This window comes from Solanum dulcamara, chromosome 4 (assembly GCF_947179165.1).
Source record: "Solanum dulcamara chromosome 4, daSolDulc1.2, whole genome shotgun sequence".
Classification (NCBI taxonomy): domain Eukaryota; kingdom Viridiplantae; phylum Streptophyta; class Magnoliopsida; order Solanales; family Solanaceae; genus Solanum; species Solanum dulcamara.
In genome coordinates, this window is record NC_077240.1 from 9,220,017 (window position 1) to 9,240,385 (window position 20,369).

At 33.4% G+C, this 20,369-nt stretch overlaps 2 protein-coding genes across 4 annotated transcripts; one reads left to right on the plus strand and one right to left on the minus strand.

The window, feature by feature from the left end:
- Positions 1 to 5,148: 5,148 nt before the first annotated feature.
- Positions 5,149 to 10,405, plus strand: LOC129886045 (probable receptor-like protein kinase At5g18500). Of its 2 annotated transcripts, none has more exons than XM_055960558.1 (9): positions 5,149 to 5,216; positions 5,867 to 5,970; positions 6,349 to 7,033; positions 7,125 to 7,229; positions 7,376 to 7,498; positions 7,567 to 7,737; positions 7,920 to 8,049; positions 9,096 to 9,308; positions 9,903 to 10,405. In XM_055960558.1, exons 3-9 carry the CDS (start codon positions 6,369 to 6,371, stop codon positions 10,020 to 10,022), a joined length of 1,527 nt encoding a protein of 508 aa, XP_055816533.1. In that variant the 5' UTR covers positions 5,149 to 5,216; positions 5,867 to 5,970; positions 6,349 to 6,368; the 3' UTR covers positions 10,023 to 10,405. The 2 variants fall into 2 exon arrangements, with proteins under 2 accessions (XP_055816533.1, XP_055816532.1); XM_055960557.1 differs by lacking the exon at positions 5,149 to 5,216 and adding an exon at positions 5,329 to 5,752.
- Positions 10,406 to 11,955: 1,550 nt separating this feature from the next.
- LOC129886047 (uncharacterized) lies at positions 11,956 to 19,249 on the minus strand. 2 transcript variants are annotated; one of them, XM_055960560.1, is made up of 10 exons: positions 19,054 to 19,249; positions 18,465 to 18,524; positions 18,111 to 18,359; positions 17,367 to 17,562; positions 16,936 to 17,106; positions 16,736 to 16,852; positions 15,208 to 15,405; positions 15,071 to 15,130; positions 14,885 to 14,983; positions 11,956 to 12,320 (listed from the first exon to the last, which is right to left on the minus strand). In XM_055960560.1, the coding sequence occupies exons 3-10, from the start codon at positions 18,245 to 18,247 to the stop codon at positions 12,240 to 12,242; spliced, it is 1,059 nt and encodes a 352-aa protein (XP_055816535.1). In that variant the 5' UTR covers positions 18,248 to 18,359; positions 18,465 to 18,524; positions 19,054 to 19,249; the 3' UTR covers positions 11,956 to 12,239. The 2 variants fall into 2 exon arrangements, with proteins under 2 accessions (XP_055816535.1, XP_055816534.1); XM_055960559.1 differs by having other exon boundaries at positions 18,111 to 18,364.
- Between the last annotated feature and the right edge of the window lie 1,120 nt (positions 19,250 to 20,369).

Sequence of the window (20,369 nt, forward strand, 5' to 3'; positions counted from 1 at the left end):
TTAGTATTTTAAAATAACTAACCGACAGTTTAAAGAAGATAAAAAGAAAAAGATACTTTTCTTTTTTTCTTTATTTAATTTGGTATAGCTCTAGTCCATGTGAATTAGGTGTTAAACCAATTAAGAGTTTTTTTTCGTTGTGAGTATTAATATTAATGAACACCTTTCTGTTGCAGCGGTAAAAATTGACATATTTTCTTGTGGTTTATGTATAGTTTTATTGCTTCACTAGGATACCATTTTTCTCGCTCACAATCCATAAAGTATAATCAAATCGTATCTGAAATCTACTATTCCCACGAATTCAGATTAGTACTACGTATCTTCATTTAAAGGAGAAACGCTCCCTTACTAAAGGTTTGATCATTTTCAAAGCTCGAATCTGAAATCTTTATTTGGTGAAGGGTAGAAGGGTAATGAGATCTTATTCAGCCTACCAAACTCTTTACGTTATGAATCTTCCCTGAAATGATGTGTTTAATAGAGTATAAGACAAACAAATTTTATAAGTCAATTGATTAGTGGCATTTATGGCCAGCTTGAACATGCGGTATGAAATCAGATCGAGATGAAGTTAGAGTTTTGTTTGAACATGCAATGTAGACCCGTGGCCCCTAATCACGATCCGAAACGAGTCCTGACTCACGACCTCGGCACCGACCCTAAATTCGGCCCTTACCCGAGTCCGAGTCGTTATTCGGGAGTCGAGATCGAGATCGGGTCGGAATTGGGAGTCAAGTCCAGGGTTGGGAACCAGGAGTAGGTGGGGACCAGGACTAGGATTGGGGTCGTTATTATCAGTTTTTTTGAGTGTTTGACAGGTTAACTTTAAGCCATTTTGTGTTTAAAATCAATCCAAAAAAATAATAGGGTTTATTTGGCTTAGCTTATCTAAAGTAGCTTATAAGCCGAAAATAACTTATAAGCCAAAAAAAATAAGTTGGGCTACCCCAACTTATTTTTTTAACAACTTATAAACTACTTAAAATAAGTAAATAAAACAGACACTTAAAGCAATCAAATATGAAACTGAAAATAATTTTCCAAAAAATGTCCACTTCATACCAAACACACCCTTAACCTCTTTTCTTTTTCATATTTTGTCCCCTATTCATCACGTCCAATAATAAAAATGAAAATATTATCGTATACGGCAAAATGGGTTTGTTGAAAACGCTTATTGCCTTTATTAACTTTAGGCTTATTTTTGATTAGTTGCATCAATTAACTTGTATAATCATATGATTTTTTTTAGTAATGCAAGGTGGATGCAGCTAAGTCTACTATGATATGGTGCCAAAACTGGAGATCTACATTATAGGTGACAAGTTTTTGCAATTATATGTATATATAGTAATAAATGATTTTTATTACTCATAATGATGTTTGAACGTTACAGTAGTAAATAGTAATAACTCAATTGTAGGAATATTTAATTTAAATTAAAAATTCGAGAATATTCTCATAAAATTTTAATTATACTATCAGTTAACTACTGAGCCCTCAATGTTAATAAATCAAAATTGAAAGAATATATTCTCTATTTAAATATGCTTTTAAGTTTCTTAAAGAAACGCTCATAATTTACCATGAAGTTGGATTGGTTCAATCGATCAATAAGTATATAATAATAAAAGAGAAAATTATATAAGATGACGTAGCACCTGGCTTCCATTCTTATTTATCTATTTTCTTCTTTTTTTTTACTTTTTTTTTTCATTTCAATTACCTTATTTTATAAAATCATCTCCTTAACTCATAGTTCTTTAATAAATAAATTTTACTCTTAATTACAACAACAACAACAACCCAGTAAAATCCCACATCGTGGGGTCTGGGGAGGGTAGAGTGTACGCAAATCTTACTCCTACCAAAATAAGACGGCTGTTTCCGGGAGACCCTCGGCTCAATAAAAACATAATAAAAGGTCAGATGCGGTTTAGAAATTCAAAGATCTATGAAATAATAGATAACGAAAGCGTCATAAATAAAATAGAGTATACAAATATTATATAATAACAGAAATAACAAAAATAGTAGAAATCAGAGCGTAAGTGATCGTAACGCACTACTACGCCTACGAATAGGGAAGAATAACGAGACTATGAGCTAGCCTTCTACCCTAATGTGAGTCCTCCACGCCCTCCTATCTAAGGTCATGTCCTCCGTAAGTTGTAACTGCGCCATGTCCTGTCTAATCACCTCTCCCCAATACTTCTTCGGTCTACCCCTACCTCTTCTATAATCATCCATGGCCAGCCTCTCACATCTCCGCACTGGGGCACCTGTGTCTCTCCTCTTCACATGCCCAAACCATCTCAGTCGCATTTCCTGCATCTTGTCTTCCACCGAGGTCACTCCCACCTTAATTAATATTAATAATAACTTTCAAGCTTTTCATATTCATAACTTTCAATTATTTAATGTACCAATTTGTAACACTTAAAATCATATTAGTAGAAATTTATTTTGAGGTATATTTTCACCTCTCATTATAATTGCCTTCTTTATAAGAGTTTTAATGTATACTCATGTATTCTTCCACCTTCAATTTTTATAATTCTTAATTAACTCTATTAATGTGGAAATAATGTGTTGAAAATGGAAGACAATTTTTTTTTTATATAATTAAAAAATAATTATCAATTCATCAACCTTTCACCTCTCATTATAATTGCCTTCTTTATTAGAGATTTTAATATATATGCATGTATTCTTCCACCTTCAATTTTTATAATTCTTAATTAATTTTATTAATGTGGAGTAATAATATGTTACAAGATGGGAGATAAAAATACCAAAATTAACATATATATATTTTTGATCACTACCAAATTATTGCATACATGAATCATCATTATAGTTTTAGTTGTGCTCAGGAAATGCTCCAACATAATTTTCAATGTATTTTCTTTAATAGTAGCAATTTATCTAATGAGATCATGTATTGATGAATATATACCTTGATTACACTTACTTATATGTGTTCTATTCTTAGTAAAATTTCTTTATAGGCTTAGATTTCTCTTCTTATTGGTTGAAAATTTTAAATTTTTGCATTTCATTATTATTTATTGCTCGATATTTGCTAAATTTTAATGATTCATAGTATGGCATCTATATAATTCCTTTATAGACTAAGATTTTTTATCTTACTGGTTGAAAACTTTATATTTTTGCATTTCATTATTATTTATTGCTCAACATTTGCCAAATTTTAGTGATTCATGATATGCCATCTACATCGAGAGGCTTGATACATACAACATATTTCTTCTAAGGTGATTTTATGCACTCAATTTTTAAATTCATAAAAACAAATTTTGCTCCTATTCTATTTCAATTTCTTTTATAATGTACAATTTTTTAAAATTAAACTTGTTCAAGAATATAATTAATGATTGATACCGTGTAACTTTGAAAACTATTTTGAAGTTTATGACTCAAAAATATAGGCGGAAGTTAGTTTCATAACAATAAATTAAAAAGAAAATAAAAATAAAAAGTCTACTATTACAAAAAAAAAAAACTTTTGTATTGGTTCATAAAACTAATAACATGCATTATACATTATATATGTTATTGCATTTGAAATAATTGTTATGAGTAGTGCAGGTATCACGTTATTCGCTAAGTAAGTGCGATTTTTCGATTTTTTATTAGTAAATCTATCATTCAAGTAAATTAGTAACTTCTTTCTATATTAATGATAGTTAGAAGTTGGATAATTCAATTTTTTTCTCATAAATATAGATAACACCTTTTGTTGGGAAAAAAAGAAAAAGATGAAAAAAGTGCATCCATAAAAGTGGAAATATTTTATTTTATATTTATTCTATATAATAGATGACTCAATATTATTAATCGACTGTCCATCAATCATTTTTTATTTCCCTATGTATTTTTTATCGTCTATATTGTATAATACACATAAAATTAAGCATATACAAGGTAAAATGATACTTTTCTATAACAAACATTCGTAATTTTTTTCTCATTTTCTAATGACATTTTCACTATTATTTTCATTTAATTACTTTAAAGAATCTAATATTCATTATTCATAAGAAAAAAATCAGCTAAAGAATAAATAAGACACTACTAAAATTTATTACCATCTCTCTCACTCTCTCTCTTTATATAAAGTTGAAGATGAACAAGGTATATGACACCTCTCTATGACCAGTATTTTTTATTTATGTTCATTCCTATATTTTTTGGTCTTTTCTTCTTATTTCTTTCATTTACTTATTTTGTTAAAAAGAATTATGCCATTTTTGATATGAATAACTAACACATAAATATTACAATTAAAAGAGAAATAAGTAATTGTTTAAGAGGAAAAACAAGTCTCGACTCTAAGCCTCTAACCAAAATAGAATTTGTCTATTTATTTATAAAATATTCATTCGAAATTATTGTTATACCACGTGAAGGGCATACAAGTTTCCTAGTTTATAATAAGTTAAAACACATTGAAGATCATAATAAGGTAAGACCTATACATAAAATTTGTACTGTTCAAAATAAGTGATATTCAAATTTTAAGAGAATTATTGAGATTTTTTTTGTATTTATCTTTTATTTAATGAGTTCTTAACAACTTTATATTTTATAGGAGAATAGATTGAGAATAATAAAAAAGATAACAGTGAAAAATAATTTTTAATTTACGTTCTTAATTATAAATTAGAAGAAGTACAACAATATTGTGTAACTAAAAGTAAAAGTAATAACAATAATAACATATTCAATATAATCTAATAAGTAAAATTCAATAAAAGAGAAATATACATAAATTTTGAAATAAAAATAATACATTTTTTTGATGAATCCTCGACTTCAAGAAAAATATTACAAAACAGTTTAAAAAAGAAATACGAAAATGAATAGTAACAACCTGAGAAATTTGTTGACTTGGTCCACAGTCCACACAAGGTCCACAAGAGTCCAGGATGTCATCCACCCAAACCCCAAGTCAGTGAGTTACTGACATGCATTACCCTCTCCCAAACAAAGCCTGTCATTTCCTTCCTAACTTTTTCTCTCTCTTTTTTTCTTTCTATTTTTACTCTCTGCCACTCTATTTTCTTGTTTCTTTACACCCTTTCCTCCCTTGAAGTAAGGTAAAAAATAGAAAGACTGTAGAAAGTTACTCTACTTTTAGTACACGCTATTACATAAGCAGCTTTGTGGATTATCTTGTTCCAAGATTGGTAATAATAGTAAAAGCATCAGAATTTTAGGAATTAATTATTATTATACTTCTATGATATGCTGATAATAACACTTGTCTTGTTTTATATTATTAATCTTGTGATCTTGAGAAGTTGATTTTTATGTTAATGGCAGTAGAGTTTTCTTTTTTTATTTTCTTTCTGATAATCAGTCATCTTCATAAGAAATTAAAAAAAGGGGTTGGGGTGCCAACTAAGAGTTTGCCTTGCACCTCTTCCATGACTTCCCTTTTACTGTTTGTAAGGCATTTCCTCATCACCTACCACTGATAACTCCATCCTTCCTTTCCTTCTCTGTCATATTACTATTCTAAAAAAGTAGTCCACAAAAATATTAAATCATAAACATTATTACCATTCTATGTATCTTTACTTTCTTTTGCAAATTCAGTTCTTTTGTTGTTGTCATCTGGTTTACTGTTAAGATGGGGCAGGTGGTGGTCTAAGAAAATACCATCTCAGCTTTAGATTTGGACTTGAATCTCTCAAGGCTGTGAAGAATCAGATACAATATTGTAATATCAGTTTTGCTATTTAACTTGTGTAGCTCTGAAGAGGGTTTATTTGTGTGTGTTCTTGGAATTTGGTTATTTTGACATTGTCCTTTTTTTTGGGTTTTCTTGGTCAAGATCTGTGGGGATTGGTTCTGGTTCATCTTTTAAGGAAGAGAATGATGATGGAGTTCTTGAGATCTGGGCATTGAAGATTTAGTTTTGGGTAATATATCAGGAAGGTATGAGAATTATAAAAATGTGAACTTTCTCAAAGTCATCAACTTTATTTCTGTATGTTTCCATTGTTTTGCTTTTTTCTTGTTTTGTTTTGTCGGCATTGGCATCAGGGGTCACAGGGGCTTTTGTTTGTGTTGCTTCACATTCTTGATTAATGGATCTTGTTATATGATCTCAGTTTATGAGTTTTGCTGTTTGCTTCTTGTCATTTGATCTCTACCCAATGGAAAGGAATGTGGAAATGCTCATATTTTCTGTTTGACTTGGAGTTGCAATTAGAACTTCAGTTACATATTGGGTTTGATTGAACTAAAACTTTGTTAGACGTGTGTGTTTCGTTTAAGTTGCCGTTCATCATTCAATTTATGCTATTTCTATAGGTCTGTTGACATCCTAGAAGATGGCTTCTAGTCTAAAGGATGAATTATCCCAAAAAACTGCTGTTTTTGGTCTCAAGGTCTGGCAATTGATCGGAATTTTTGTTGGGATTTCTATAGTGGTAATCCTCTTACTGTTAACATTTTATCTCACATTACGGAGGAAGTCAAGAAGAGCTACAAACAATCTCCCTGTTAGCCAAATACCTACAGTTTCTAAGGAAATTAAAGAAGTTCGGGTTGAGCAAGTATCAACAAATGATTTTTCTCCACGGGACGGAATTCTTCTCACCATTCATGACAAAACCAGTGATAAAGAATCAGACAAGGTTCTGGTTCATCTTGGAATGGGGAAAAAGAATGGAGATAACAGCAGTCAATCAGGTTCCTTCCATCATGTTGACAAGGACTGTTGTGGATCACAATCCGGAGAAGAAGGGAGTTCATGCAAAAGCGCATTGTATAAAGCTTATAATTCACATCCAATAACTGCTCCTTCTCCTCTAATCGGATTACCTGAGTTTTCTCACTTGGGTTGGGGCCACTGGTTTACATTGAGAGATCTTGAGCTTGCAACAGGCCGGTTTTCAAAGGAGAATATTCTTGGTGAGGGTGGATATGGCATTGTCTACCGAGGAAATTTGATTAATGGAACACCAGTAGCTATTAAGAAGCTCCTGAACAATCTGTGAGTTGATAAAATCTAATTATATGCTTTCCTTACTGGTCCTTTTGTTTTAGTTGCCGGCTTGAGTTTGAATTTAAGATATTTGTCCCAGAGGTCAAGCAGAGAAAGAGTTCCAAGTGGAGGTTGAAGCCATTGGCCACGTGCGTCACAAAAATTTGGTCCGACTTCTAGGATACTGCATTGAAGGAACTCACAGGTATTTCCCCATATGGAAGTCCCTGATACGAAAATGAAGCTTTGGATTGTTCAATTACTTTCATGAATCTGTGAAATAATAGAATGAGTATTATGTTCTTTCTTGTTTAGCATTTGAAAATGCTCTGTTCTAATTCATGATCTCAGGATGCTGGTTTATGAGTATGTCAACAATGGCAATTTGGAACAGTGGCTTCATGGAGCCATGCGACACCACGGGTATCTCACTTGGGAGGCTAGGATGAAGGTTCTCCTTGGGACAGCTAAAGCGTAAGTTCATTCAGCTAAATCTATTTTGGAATAATACAGATCTCTTGATGTGCTATCATTTCTTGCAGTCTTGCCTATTTGCATGAGAATATTGAGCCCAAAGTTGTTCATCGAGACATAAAATCAAGTAATATATTGATTGATGATGACTTCAATGCTAAGGTCTCTGATTTTGGTCTGGCCAAACTGCTTGGTGCTGGTAAAAGTCATATCACAACTCGAGTCATGGGTACCTTTGGGTTAGTTTCTTCTGTCTTCTCTTTTTGATTCCATTTCAGCTTGAGTAATCTTCTTCTTCTGGTCTTCTGGACTTTACAATCTTCAACTTCTGGTGTCTTGTTTTATTACTCTTTTGGTAATAAAAACTTGAAATAGAAGTTTAGCAGTATTATATCATTTCACACCCTTTCAAATATTTCAGGTATGTGGCTCCTGAATATGCAAATACTGGTCTCTTGAATGAAAAGAGTGATGTTTATAGCTTTGGGGTAGTGTTGTTAGAATCGATCACAGGAAGAGATCCTGTGGACTATGGCCGTCCTGCCCAAGAGGTTCGTTATCCTTCGTACCAGATCTTGAGATCTAATTAGCACACTTCACCTAATAATTTATCTGTATCCTGATTATTAAAGAAGCTGTAAAACTGATTGTGCCCTGATCTTTGGCAGAATAGATCTTTATTAATATTCACCTTGCTGGTTTTCTGATATTTGTCTCATTGTCATTTTTCTCTTTAGTTTCCCTTGAATTTCTCCAGATTACTTGTTCTTGATATATCATGTACCCATAACCAATGTTCACATGTTATGAATCTTTGAGAAGGATATATCAACTCAACCATGTTCATGACTTCAGCCTTCTGCTGAATTATAGTTTAAGAGTTGGCCTTACTTGTTCAGTATTCATTACATTTATCTGAACAAAAGCTAGTATTGGTAAATGGTAACATGCTGCTATTTGTTGTTGCTTTATGAGACCATGCTGGGTATTGTTTTATCTTTTTCAGCATGTCATAATGAAATATGTTTTTGTACCTATGAGTACAACATTTATAATAACCTAGCTATCTAGTGACCTATCAATTTTTTTTCTTTAGCTATCTAGTGTCCTAGTCTGGTGCTTTGTGTGGTCAGTATGTATATCTTCGTGCTGTCTATTAATCGGTAAAAATAGTAGTCTTATACCCCACTCTATCAAGTCTAATGAAAAGGTGAATAGAAGCTGATAATTATTTGAATTTTATGGCCTTTCACCTCCAATGGCCCACAAAGTTTTATATTATGACACGAATCTTTCCAACCTTGGTAAGAATTCTCACCAGAGCCTGAGTTCTATTGGAGGATTTGTCAAGCAAATCTATTTTCCATTTTGGTCTGTGTCTCAGTAAATTTTTATGCTGATGTCCTCTTTTATCTTCCCCACCACTAGTATTAGGTTTGGATACTGACTGGGGATCGCAGATTTGAATCCTAAAGAATTGACACAGGATTTCATTTGTCATTTTTTACTTAGAAATGTAAAGTTGTGAGTGAGTCCGCACTCTGCTCGATTTTTTACGCTAACAGACTCTTAAAGTATTAGACTTTTCTGGTTGCAGGTGAATCTTGTTGATTGGTTGAAAATGATGGTTGGAAGCAGGCGCTCTGAGGAAGTAGTAGATCCAAATATTGAAACAAGGCCACCAACAAGAGCTCTCAAAAGAGCCCTTCTGACTGCTCTGAGATGCGTTGATCCAGATTCTGACAAGAGACCAAAGATGAGCCAAGTTGTTCGTATGCTCGAATCAGAGGAATATCCCATACCAAGAGAGGTTGGTATCTGTTTGTCTCCTCTCTTTTCTTCTCTTGCCATGTTCTGGACCCTGAAGTTTCTTATTTTGTCAAACTGTGATCCCTGTTATAGATCCAATAAATTCTGTCTTCCCTTATGTAGGAACTTAGTCATCTGATGAAGGGGGAGGGGGTTACCATCCTTTAGATCAACTTCCTTGTTTCCTGAGGTCTAGATAAAAACTTAAAGAAAAGGAGGATGAATAACTATTATTTGCTTGTAGGTGTGTCATCTTGATGTGGGGTAGAGAAGGTACCGGATGATAAATATGCCTAATATATCAGCGTCCAAAAGTATTTCGTCTGTCAATTGCTCAACTCTTATTGTATGGTTTTTGAAATGAGGGTAACAATGAAGATGGACAATCTTCTCTTATTGTTTGAGAGATTGCTATCCCTTGTCAATCGATGGGGGATATCATGGCAGAAATCCTCTGATGTTGCTGCATGTATCAGTCTGGAATCATCTTTACTAGATCAACTTGAACACAGAGAACTGAAAGAACTATAATATAGTAAATCATTCACATAGGATATGAGAAACTTATGTATCATTTTCATTTTCTCCACTGCAGGATCGAAGGCAACGAAGATCTCAAGCAGGTAACGGGGAGAATGATTCTCAAAACTATGACACTGACAAGAGTGACAACCCAGATCCAAGGTCAGAAAGTAGAAGGAACCATCAAATATAACCGTCTAAGACACAACTTTCTGGTCACTTATGAGAGTGTGCCACTTACAAAAGCTTTCATCATGATGAAAGTCTACCGGGATCAAGTGAGTAGGAGGATGAACTGTTTCTGATGCTATATTGTTGGTCAGAGATTGACTACTTTTCTTCTCCCTTTAAGAGTTCTATTCTTTCTTAAATATCTTTTATTTGTACCTTGTTTTTTCTTCCTTTTTTGGTTCTTTCCTTGTATGAAAGTAGATAGGGAGTTAATTGTTGTGGACTTGATGGTCTTGTAACTAAACTGGTAACAATCAGGGGCAGGGTTTGTGTACAGAAGAATTTCTTGTTTCAGTATTCAACATTATTTGAGTAGTATTGTAATTTATTTTCTTTTAAAATAAATACTGTGGTTCAAATTCTAGCATAAACAAAACATGCAATGTCATTTCGTTTCATCTCCCTAAGCTTTGACAGGAAGAGTTCCTAGTTATTGTGTTGGTGAGAGGCAAAATCAGTTTCAAGAATGACCCGCTGAATCATTTTCAGCAGGTTTATCCAGTGGAATAGTTGTGATGCACATGGGCTACCATCATGATAATTTCTAAGAAAAAACAGAAAAGTGTGAAAGAAACTCATATCATCCAAAGTATAGTTTGGATGATTAACAGGCTGGTTTGCAAGTCTAGGGTCCTACTTCAACTGGTACTGATTAGTACTACTATGTTCCCTAGTAATGCAAGTTGAGGAAACAATTGATAATTTCCTTAATGTGTTGTAGCAACAAGCAAGAGCTTGCATATTTATTAATGCTTGACAGTTCTTGTTTGCAAATAGTTGATAGAGTCACCATCACCATATCACAATCCACCCCTTGCTAGAGCTAAAGGACAATAATTTGGCTGAAGACCCCTTAAAAGCATAATTTTATTTTTACTTCTCACATTTCGCTTTATGAAAATTAATTTAACTAATTTTTAAAGTTAAATTGAATTAGATTAATTTAATATTTTAAATTTTAAATTAGATGTTAAAAAACTATACGAAAAATACTACTACAAGTTACAATCCTTGTCATATTAATATGATGAAAAAATATTAAAATTTATGCAGTCTCATAAAGCAAAACGTGACAAATAAAGGAAAGAGTAAATCATAAGTAACATTTTCCTGACTTTGAGAGACGGATCTATTTAATTTTGAAATCCGAGCCATTCAACCTCGATTTTACTACAAGCTGCTGCAAGCAACTTTATGCATGTCTTCAACAACTAGCAACTTGTTTGATACAGTGCTAATTAGTTCCAACTCATAGTAGTATAAAGTAGTAGGTGGTCCACCTAAATACGAATTTCTTGATGCAATAATCAAGCATTATGTTCTTAAACACGATTCTTCTTGAACCAAAGATCTAACGGAGACAACCTTTCTACCCTCCTTAGACCCCAATTGTGAAATTAAGCATTAGTAATCATTTGATTCGCCGCACTAATTTTTTATAATATAATAACCAATATCACTATAACGTGGGTGACCACACAACCCTTTAGTTGAGGACCAGTGAAAAAAGAAACTAAAGAACCAAGTCTTACATATCTGTCTATGCAAATATATAGAACAAAAAATAAGAAGCAAAGATTTTTTGCCACTGCTAAATGCATGTTTTCTTCTGACAAATCCAGCCAAAACATATTAAAATGCCAACAACTCGTGTGGTTAGTTAGCTAAACGTAATGAGGCTGACGCAGCTTATAGATTGAGACAGGAACCCAATCCCACATCACAGGATAAGGCTGCTAAGTCACTGAAATTATCCTAATGGCTTGTTATCGTCTTTCCTCCACATTCCGACAGGACAGAAGCCACACCATTAATTTTAGTTGTCTAATAAAGATTGACATAACAAAGCACAGAGTTAGCAGGTATCCACTGAAACAGTCAAAATGCGCGCAAACTGATTAGAAAACTACCTTTAACAAAGAGAGAGAGATGGACATAACATTTTAACATAAGAAGCCTAGTAGGACTTGTACAATTGATCCTCATGGCAAAGACTGAGGCGCCTTCGCCTCCAAATAGTAGACTATTTTGTACTAAAAACTGTATGGATTGGGTAATCTGGTCAATGTGTTTATGTACATCAGCTGAAGTTTTTTTAAACAGAGAACTAAAGAATCCAAGTTTTATGCACAAAAGCTGGTTGATTGTTTCTCCAGAGGTATTTTGCTTTTGGTACATCTTACTGTTTGACTGGGGATTCAGGAGGTTTCAGCCGTTGCTGGTCATAGTCATGCTTCAGTACCTCCAAATTCTTGGAAACCTATTAAATGAAAAGGACAGATACAAATGAGAAATAGCTTAACGAGATGACACAAGGGGACAGCAATCACATAAGTATTCAGCCAGATGCTGAGAGCCCTTTGTTTCCTTTTTAGATTGTTCCAGGATATCATCAAATATCATATAACTACTCTTTAGCTAATACTAACAATTCCTTCCCTTTAATCCTTTGCATAGGCTTGGAAACAAATCTTTGCCACATACAACCTTACAGTGCTAATTAACCAACAGGAATGCAATCTGTATGCGTTCAATTTGGTTTAATACTCATCAGTTAGCAGCCTTACAACAAGCCTGTACTGGTTAGATTCTACTTGTAGATCTCAAACTACTTTAGCTTATAGATCCACGAAGAGCCAAAATATTTTACTTTCCAGGTTCATAAGCCTAAGGCTGCTAAACATCCACCAATTTAAGTTCAACCTTTGAACTGCTGATTAACCGCATGAGGAATGCAAGCGAGAGATGTACAAGAAACATGCAAGAGAAAACACAAGCACAACTGATGCAAAACTACCCACAATAGGCATCAGTAATTTAAAATAATAATAAAAATGATGGCTGTTATCATGTATAAGAATGAGAATTAATTTCAATACAAGGTAGAGTGCCTAGTTTGAGTTCAACATTTTCACACTTCAGACTGAAGCTTGATATAAAATTTTCAAAGTTAAGCTAAGGGCATCCATCAAATGAACAGGAAACGTATAAACACTGGTTAAGAACTACAAAACAACTGAAATCATGCACAGCAGATAGCAAGACATAGCACCAGAGAAAGAAACAAACAATGCTTACATAGACAATTGGCTCAAGGAACAACAGTCAAATAACTTGAACTAATGAATTCAGTTATCTATAGACATCGAACTTTTCCAATATGCAAGCAAACAGTGTTTTATTGCCTAATTCTATAAAATAAGAAAAAAACAATGTTTTGTACGTGAATTTATTCAGAAGCAGTGCATGCGCTTTGACTACAAATGTTTTCTTTTTTTTCGTTTTATTATTATTATCATTATTGTTATTATTATTTATTTATTTATTTAGTTTCTTTGGAGGGTTCCCAGGAGGGAAAGGATTTTTTTCCCTTGCTGGTGAAATTAAATTAGGATTAATCATGTGGACCTCCCCTCAAATTGCTAAAATTGTACTGCATATTGCTTGTCTTGTACAAAATCATTACAAGTTACTGTTTCCATTAGTTTTCTTTTATCCGTGTGTTAATTCCAATTTATAATATTTTTATCAGTTATTCCAACTTCATCCCTTCCCAAAAACAGTCCTTGGAAAGTGAATGAGAAATCAAAAGTATCACTCTGAATAATAATATAGAAATAATTTTTAAGTATCACTCTGAAAAATAATATAGAAATAATTTTTATTAATTGGTTTTTCATTTGAAAGTTTTGACCATAAAAATATACACTAACAAAAACTACTGATATAAGTTACATGAAGATGTAACTAGCACAATTTATTTATTTTAATAACCGTGGTGTCTGGGCCAACTTGCACGTACTTCGACTAATTCCACAGGATATTTGTCACCTCTAACCAACAACAAGTACCAGAAAACTCTGTCCACCAAGACTAACATATGGGAAGAAATCACCTAGTGCTTTGTCTCTGCTGGGATTCAAACGATTTAAACCAGAGACCTCATGGTGCTCAACACACTTCATACCACTAGGCCACACCCTTGGGTGAATAACTAGCACAGATTTTAACTACAGATGTAGTCAAATGTACTTAAATAAAAGGATGTCTTTGTAATGTCACTGGATGAGGGGTCAAGTATAACTTAAACATGGAACAATAAACTAATATGGCCAGAATTCCGCCCAGAAAGAGAGGTATTTAAATTAAAACTGCAGTCTAGTTATCCAACCTAGAGCTGTGTAAGTTGACAATAACAAAAAAGCATTTGAACTTCCTGACTGGGTAGACTACATATTCTGTTTCAAGAAAATAATACATCGAGACTACATATAGAGTATGAACTACCATGCAATTAAGCATACTAGTGGGTTTATGAATTAGGTCATACAAGCTTTGGAACTGAAGCAAGAATGCTTCAAGAAAGTTTATGGTATCTATGTTCAGATACATTTTGAAGGTTTGACAACAGCCTCATTAAGTCCAATTTTTTCCTTTCAACCACTACAAATGAATAAGCTTCTGTAGGTCTCATTATGCCCACAAGTGGAAATGTTGCAAGACACTTCATGAAACATCTAGTTTTTGCCATGCCCACCATGCTTTCTCTGAGTCTGTCCATATTTACATTCGTGTCTTAGTATGTCAGATATATAGATTGAACCTACGCACAATACATCCTCATATTCCCAGTAAATGCATCTTTAAAAGGCCACCTTATTATGGTGACCATTCGAGCATTACATTGACAATCAGAGAATTAAGGCATTGGGTCCTACAAGCATTTGTCTAACACTCTTAGATATCACTGTTAGGCGAGGAGAGTCTTGGTAATCACAGAGAAGGAGGGGGGAAGGAAGAGAGAGAGAGAGAGAGAGGGCTAGCCTTGATTGAAAAAGCCATTGGTAAAAGTATATCTGGATTCATGGCATCCTCAGGGAAGTTGCGCAAAGCGTGTATGAGTTTCTCAAATGGCAACTTTACCTGCGAATAAGCGAGTGTTATAGTTGTTCTAGCCTGTAGGAGCAAGAAAAAGTAGCATTTATTAACTTTTCTGTATTTAAAACTTACCAGGTCATCGTGGCAATATTTCAATAGAGCCAAGCCAACTTTGAAGACGACTTTAACACCCTGGTACAGTGAACTCAGTAAGCTCAACAGTAAATTCAGGCATCAAACAGTGGATACAATGATGATAGATTACTGACCTCAAAAAGAAAGACATCCCAAATTCTGAGAGCCAAGTGAAATGGGAAAGAGTACGAGAAAACTGTTATGAACCACTGACTGGCATACATGCTGGGATTTATCAGTTCCTGAGCAAAATGTTCACCCAACTTCGGCATGTGCTCTTTCACCAAATGATCAAACTGAAAGAGGTATTGCTGGACCAGAGGCAATCCTACCTAGTCCGCATGAACAACATATATTATTTTAATATAAAGTAGGCCATCTGACAGATGATATGTAATCAAAACAAACACTTCCTAATATGTGGAAGTAGCTGAAAGTCTCAACAGAAATATAGCAACTGCCAGGATCAGAGATCATGATAGTAGAGAATTCATGGATCATCATCAGAAATGACGGAATTTCATGAAACATCTAATATTAAACAGAACCGGACACCAAACAACTTCGTACATTGATTCTCATATATCGTTCTTAACTAATTGGTTTATTACAAGTATTTACTGCCAAAAAAAAAAAGCAATGGACCAGCTTATCAGAACTCTGACTACTTCAGATAGGTTGAAAAGCAACCTCAAGGCAATTATGCTGCAGCTGCCAACTTTATAAAAGTTTTTAAATAACAATATGTGATGGCAACTTTATATTGGACTCAGATCACATAATATGTGATGAGGCCCAACTCTCACTTTATTAGTATATGGAGGAAGAGCACAAAGAACACAAACAGTCCAAGAGAATAAAGCATTTCAATCTTGCCATAAAACTATTTGAAGTTACTTAGAATAATCCTATTGCTCCAGACCATGCAGATGAGATTACCACTCCGTTCCACATCCACTAGAAACCTAAAAGATATGGTATCGGGGACTTACATAACTACTAGCATATTAACTGTACGAATGAAATCATTTAAAAGGTGACCCTAGCTTGGGATATTCCAAAATATTAGACACAATTTAATTTCTATCCAACTTTCACCATTCTAAGAATTCAAATCCATTTAATTATACAAATTCTAAACTCTGATGCGATGCCTTCTCCATCAAACTAACTTTTCAACCATAAATTCACTCTCTTTTCCCATTACAAACTGATATAATACAGAAGACAAAAATGAATATCTTACAACTTTGTGCCAAAATCGAACACTGTCATATAAATTGGAAAGGAGAGATTAGCTTGATACTAGACATGCATGAAATCAACCAGCACTGTATAAATTGGAAAGGAGAGAGTAGTTGAGATATAGGCTCTCTATGCACGCAGAGACACATCATGTGGTCATGTCTATTATATGGAACCTAGACTATGGAAGTGATTTTCTGAATTTGTATCCAGTTGATCGCATTAAGGATAAAAAAAATATAAATTCGGTGATCAACTTGGATACCATGGTCAATAGAGGGGTCTGAAAGAAAAATCAAATTATTCATGCTTAGGAATTGATCAGATATTTCACATCCAAATCCTTTTTCATTCAAATGTATTTACCATATACATTTATCAGGGGTTGCATCCAGCTGTTTGAAGGTCAAGGCTTACCAAGTACATTCCTTCCATAGGAGTGTGAACGGCTCCCTTCAACAATGCAACCAGTAACCAAAATGCATCTTCTTCACTCATGTACAGAAGAAGCAGGCCTGCCACGAATCCCATTCCCTGCAATCAAAATGATCAGTATCATCCCAAATCGATAACCATACACTAGATCACCTGTGAATCAATAATTTAAAGATATATACCTGTACGTATCCAACATCTCGGTCAAAGACAGAATATGCTTTCAGAACATTGTAAAGAGACCTTTGACCAGGTCCATGTCTCTGCTGAAAGAAAACATGTGAAGGAAACGTGCGAGAAATATCTCGAATAATATCCAACTCGGAAGCTGATGTCTCATATATGACTAGTTGCTGCAGCAGATAAAATGTTATATCAGATGAGTGATTTCCATTACACAGGTAAAGCAAAAATGAACAAGTCAAGGACAGAACAATCAACTGAAAAATAGAATCAGCCTGGATCAAACAAAATTAGCCAAAAAGGTAGGACTTTAAGCTTTTCTCCTAAGGTCACACAAATTATCTATCTCCATTTGTTACTGAAACTAGCAACAAGACTTTTTTCAGAAAACAAAGAAGAAGAATAAAACCCGGTAAAAATTAACTCTTACCTCATAAACTCCAGGATTTAACAACAAGAGGTCTCGACTTCCAGAAATTAGCTGCCAGACAAGCCCCCTCAGACAATCAGGAATTCCTTTCCGTATTCGTCTTTTAACAACATGTGGTTTCCTCCGAACATACTGCTTCCAATCACTTCCTCCAACACCTATCATTTTTCTCCATTTCCTAATCCTTCTTTCATCTCTGCAAAATATTTTTATAAATGTAATAAGAAAATCAATCAATCAATTAATATGCCTTAATTCATTCGGTACCTTTCTAAGAAAAAACACCTTAATTCATAACTAATTGGGTTCAGTTGTATCCATATATCCATTCTACTCTATTCAACGTATTCGTACCAGTTTAATGCTATTATTCCTGATACAAATATGTTGCCTTAAATGTGTAACCATACGATTTACTTCTCGTACACGAATATTACTTATAAAGATTCATTGTCCCAAACACCAGGAGAAATACTGCAGAAACAAAGTTGTTCATCACACAGAAGCAATGCATTAGAATAAGTTTCTCCTTAATATGGAGCTTGTTGATTAAACGTCTGAAGAAGCACCATTCAAATTTTGTGATATCACAAAAATATGTTTACATATCAGTCTTCAGGATGGCAAATTGAGTGAGTGTGGAGGAGGAGAACAAGAGTCTGTTGGAAAAGTAGAAATAGGACAAGAAAAATTAAAACTCCAGCTTAACTACAGCAACTAATGAATCAAAAAAGAGTTCCCTACCTCTGATATTCAAAGGCCGACCGGCTCCTTGCTAAACCTTCAGTAGGACCATGTTCCTGCTTTACAAAACCAAATCTATCAACACGCATGGGAACAACCGGGCCTTCCTCATTTTCATCTACTACTTTACTTTCCATTGCTAACCTAGAACAACCCCAAGACTACACTCCAATAGAACATTAGACTATTGCCGCAACATTTCCGTGCATTCCCAACTGCATGGACCAGTAATACAGAATCTCCTAAATCCTGAACTGCAAAAAAGGATCCTCTTATTAATAGATACAAACATCATAACAGTAGAAAAAAACCCTTTCCAATTCATCACAAAAAAGACATCTTAGATAAATTCACCTGAAAAATACTTTACTAACACCAATGATCTTTGTGGGATGATTTCCACACTGGCTCATCCTATGAAGAAAAGCGAGAAATATTAGACCCCTTCCAAATATTAAACAGAGAGCATCTGAAAATTGCATCAGCATACATTGGGATCATACAGCAAGGACCTGTTTGGTTTTTGGATTATTTTTCCTAATTTAATCAGTTATTTTCTACTCATCACCATCTGGTTATTGCATAAAAAATGATTTTTCGTTATCTAACAGGCCCTAGAATCACACAAATCTGGAAAGCAGCCCCCCACCCTCCAAAAAAGGTATAACAAGACTGTAAATGAGGGTAAAGATAAGATATTAAAATGCAGACAAACAGCCTTACTAACATTAAAGGATGATACACAAATCTATACCATTCAAATCAAACCCCAAAACAAGAACAAATGGGGCACAAAATAGGGAGAAATCAAAAACCCACATCCAATTTTCAATAAATATACAACCTTTAAATTCAGTATGTCAATATCAACAAATCAATTATCGGTTAATTTTAAAGGGGAAAAAAAACAAAAAGGGGTAGCAATTGGCGGAGAAAACCAAACCTGTGATAGATAATTCCAGCATTATGGAGAGATTAAACCATGTGATTTGATTTTCTTGTTGACGCGAAATACTTTCCAAGAAACGAGAAAAGATCAAAGAAAAATTATGTTTTGGTTAACAACGTAGCTGGCGTGTGCTTGAATTCTCCCTCTGTCTTTTGGGCATCACTGGTGAAGCCGTGTTTTCAGGGCGGGTTTAAGATATTAATAATCTTTTTTATAATAAGTGGAATATGTTCTCAACTATATCCGAATTCGTAGAGTTAGGACCCCCATCAAAAAAAATATTTTATCTTAAAAAAAATAAATTATAATCAAGATTCAAACTTGAAACTATGATTAACCACATCTTTTGGTGAGGTAATTTTCTTTCATCTTTTTTATTAGTAGTAATAAATTGTAATGAATTAATGCTTCATACCATTTCGGTTCTTTTACTTCCACTAAAATAATAACGTATTGTAAATCGTAATGTTATTGAGATTTAAGTATTTTTTTCTTTGTGTAAATAGATGTCATAAGGATATTTTGATCTAATAATAAGTGCGGGTCTCAAAGTGCGGCTCTATTGTTTCGAATCACTTCACCATTCAGTTTTACATGTCACTTATTTCTAAAATAAAATTTCATTTTTATTTACGGAAAAAGTTCAAAAATGTCTTTAACGTATTAAAAATGGTGTAAAAATGCCCTTCTTCCACCTATTGAATTAAAAATGCCCTTAAAGTATATAAATGGTTCAAAAATGCTCTCCTTCCACCTATTAGATAAAAAAAAACCTTAACTATTAGAAATAATTCAAATTTGCCCTCTTCTACCTAAAAGTATGTTTATCAACTATTTACTACTATTTAATATATCCGCATTTCGTGCGATCTTAATATATTTTATCAATAAATATAATATTTTTATAACATCAAAAACAATTAAAAATTCTTTTTAGCCTTCAAATTTGAATAAATTAAAACTCTATTTTTTAATTCATTTTATTTCTATTAGCATCTTAATTATATATTTTTTCCCATTGTCTAAAAATTTTAGTCTTTTAAAACTATTGAAATTTTGTATAAATTATGTTAGTTGATATTGTATTTACACTCAAAAAAAATTCAACAAATATTATCTTTATATGGACATACATAATGAAATTTCTTTTCTCCGTCACTAAGACAATATTGTTATACAACATACATTTGGATTAATTCACACGTTAGTTCATATATTTTATTTAAAACAAATACTTCTATTGGGTAAGTCAAACAAGTAAGAATTTTTTTAAAAAATACAAATAAAAAAACTAAATAATTGTCAAAGTA

Excerpts from the sequence above, each read along its gene's own strand:
- LOC129886045 (XM_055960558.1), top strand. The coding sequence starts at position 6,369 with ATGGCTTCTAGTCTAAAGGATGAATTATCCCAAAAAACTGCTGTTTTT. Across the intron at positions 7,499-7,566 it reads CTCCTTGGGACAGCTAAAGC|TCTTGCCTATTTGCATGAGA; the intron begins GTAAGTTCATTC and ends CATTTCTTGCAG. Across the intron at positions 7,738-7,919 it reads CGAGTCATGGGTACCTTTGG|GTATGTGGCTCCTGAATATG; the intron begins GTTAGTTTCTTC and ends CAAATATTTCAG.
- LOC129886047 (XM_055960560.1), bottom strand. The coding sequence starts at position 18,247 with ATGGAAAGTAAAGTAGTAGATGAAAATGAGGAAGGCCCGGTTGTTCCC. Across the intron at positions 16,853-16,935 it reads GAGATGTTGGATACGTACAG|GGAATGGGATTCGTGGCAGG; the intron begins GTATATATCTTT and ends TTTTGATTGCAG. Across the intron at positions 15,406-16,735 it reads CTATGGAAGGAATGTACTTG|GTAGGATTGCCTCTGGTCCA; the intron begins GTAAGCCTTGAC and ends CATGCGGACTAG.